Below are 2,231 nucleotides of genomic sequence, written 5' to 3'. Positions count from 1 at the left end.
TATTTTTAGTAGAGACAGGGTATCGCTCTTGCTCGGGTTGGTCTCGAACTCCTGAGCTCGAACAATCCGCCTGCCTCGACCTCCCAGAGTGCTAGGATTATAGGCGTGAGCCACCGCCGGGCCTAGACCTAGAACTTTTTAAAGCTGTTGAAGTACAATTTGATGAGCTAGGTTGTGATGGGTTATCTTACTCTTGGTTATCAAAGGAGAGTTCTGCTTTCCTGGGTAGGTAGAAAAATAGTCCATAAATAAGATCAGAAACTTCTCCAAAATCGCTATTATCCTTGCTCCTGTCAGAGTTTCATTTCCATCAGGATGGGGCCTGAGTGACTCTTAGATCACAGCTACAGGCCACCTTTCTTTATATTATGCTTAGTTCAGGTTCTGTTTCAAATTCTCTGCGTGTAGGTGCTGTTGCCAGCAGAGGGTGCTGTTCATTCACTCAGCTGGCTGTCATGTTGGCTCAGCTGAGCAGCAGCTGTTGGGCATGTGCCCTGGGTCTGTGTGAGAGTTTGGTCCTGTCCATTTGGTTCCCATCCCTAGTGCCCACCCCTTAGACCCTGGCCAGGTTATTGTGTCACTGGGGACTCTGTTCAGTAACAGGAAACTGGGGAAAGTTTAATTGTTTTCTCCTCTCCGTTTTTCCCATGCAGCTGAACAAAAGGTTCATCCTCAGTTTTCTCCATGCCCATGGGAAGCTGTTTACCCGGATTGGGTAAGTGTGCAGGATGTTTATTTTATTTTCCTACATTACAAGTCATTTTGGAATTTAATATTGTTAGCAACTAGACTGTGTTTGTAACTGAGGGCACAGGGTGTGAATTCTTAGAGGCCTCCACCTTTTCTTCTCTTCCTTCACTCTCTCTCCTACTGTGCTCATGAAGTTTGGGAAATATTACTCCCCATCTCTCTGTCTCTTCTTTCTCTACCTTTACTATCCCCCCGCCCCTTTAAACAGTCTTTTTCCCAACCCCCACCCCTATCCCTCTGGGTTTCTCTTTCCTCTGCCTTCCAGCTCAACCCCTAATGAGCTTCTCAAGGCAGTCATGCTAAAACTCTGGGTACAGCTGTCAGGGTCGTTGGGGAGAGTAGTGTCCACTAATTTTGCCTCAAAGACAGAAGTAACGTTTTCTTTCCTCCATGTCTTTCTGATCCATACCCCTTCCTTTGCTCAGTTTCTTGTACCATATTGCTGGTCTCAGTAAATACCAAGAATGTTATATGGTTTCACTATCTACCATGGATTTCCACATAAATTTCAGGGAAGATCGTGTGTGCACTATTACTTTATCACTTAAATCCCTGGAAAGAGATCGAGTTTTTTTGAGTATTTCTTTGGTGGATCAGAGTTCTTCCTCACTGTGGAAAACTAGTGATCCTAAAGCCTGACTTAATACCTGCACACCAGAGCAGATGTCTGCCTAGTGCCTTTTAACCTAGAGTCTCTCTGAGTACAGGAGAAGAGGAATAGGTGGCAGTGCTCCCAGACCAATCTTCTAATGGATTTTGATATTTTCTGAGTTGGAGGTTTTATTGTGACCTACCCTTTGAGGTGATTTGTTTCCGATTATAAATCCCCCAGTTACTGTCAATGTTTTCCTTTCACTTTCTGTCATAATGTTGCAAGTTTATCTGTAATGCTCTAGAAGGCTTTCTTAGCAGTAGAAGCTGTGTGAGTTTCCACATACTTTTGTATTTAACTTTTCTGAGAAGTTTAAAGGCTTGGTTCTTCTTGAAGAAACACTGCTCCATGAATGGCGAACTAGAAAATGTGCTTAGTACATATTGATTTGGCACCAACCTGGGCAGGAGTGACAGCGATGGTCATTGCAAGGGTAGTTTTGAATTCAGAATGACTTGGGAAAATTGGAGAAGTGCCAGTAGTTGAATCTATATCAGTAGAAATAAATGCGAAGTAATTCACTTAGGGAAAATAAACTAGATGCATCAATAGCTCCCATCTCCCCACTTTACCCCATGCCAATGTAAGTTCTATCCACTCTGGCAGTTTTTGTCTAACACTGTTGTTTCCCTGGTGCCTGGTATATAAAAGATGCTCAGTTCATATTTGTTATATGAATGAGTGAATTGTTATAAAAAAATGTATAAATTGTGAAAGAAGGATCTAGCATTCTAATAGGTTATAGTAGATCCAAGCCAATCACTAGTGAGTAATGTAAAGCTGTAGTTACAAGGTAGATAGGATGATGTCAATATCATATAAAATAACA

The 2,231-nt window shown here is 42.3% G+C and overlaps 1 protein-coding gene across 1 annotated transcript in view; it reads left to right on the top strand.

Moving 5' to 3' along the window:
• SMG6 (SMG6 nonsense mediated mRNA decay factor) overlaps window positions 1-2,231 on the top strand; it is a 228,875-nt gene that overhangs the window by 62,363 nt on the left and 164,281 nt on the right. The window contains exon 9 of the mRNA XM_012653041.1: window positions 654-715. Coding sequence (XP_012508495.1) covers window positions 654-715 — 62 coding nt within the window. The remainder of the gene's footprint in view (window positions 1-653; window positions 716-2,231) is intronic.

This window comes from Propithecus coquereli, unplaced genomic scaffold (genome assembly GCF_000956105.1).
Source record: "Propithecus coquereli isolate 6110/MARCELLA unplaced genomic scaffold, Pcoq_1.0 Scaffold409, whole genome shotgun sequence".
NCBI classification, from domain to species: Eukaryota; Metazoa; Chordata; class Mammalia; order Primates; family Indriidae; genus Propithecus; species Propithecus coquereli.
This window is presented reverse-complemented; position numbering and strand designations above follow the sequence as displayed.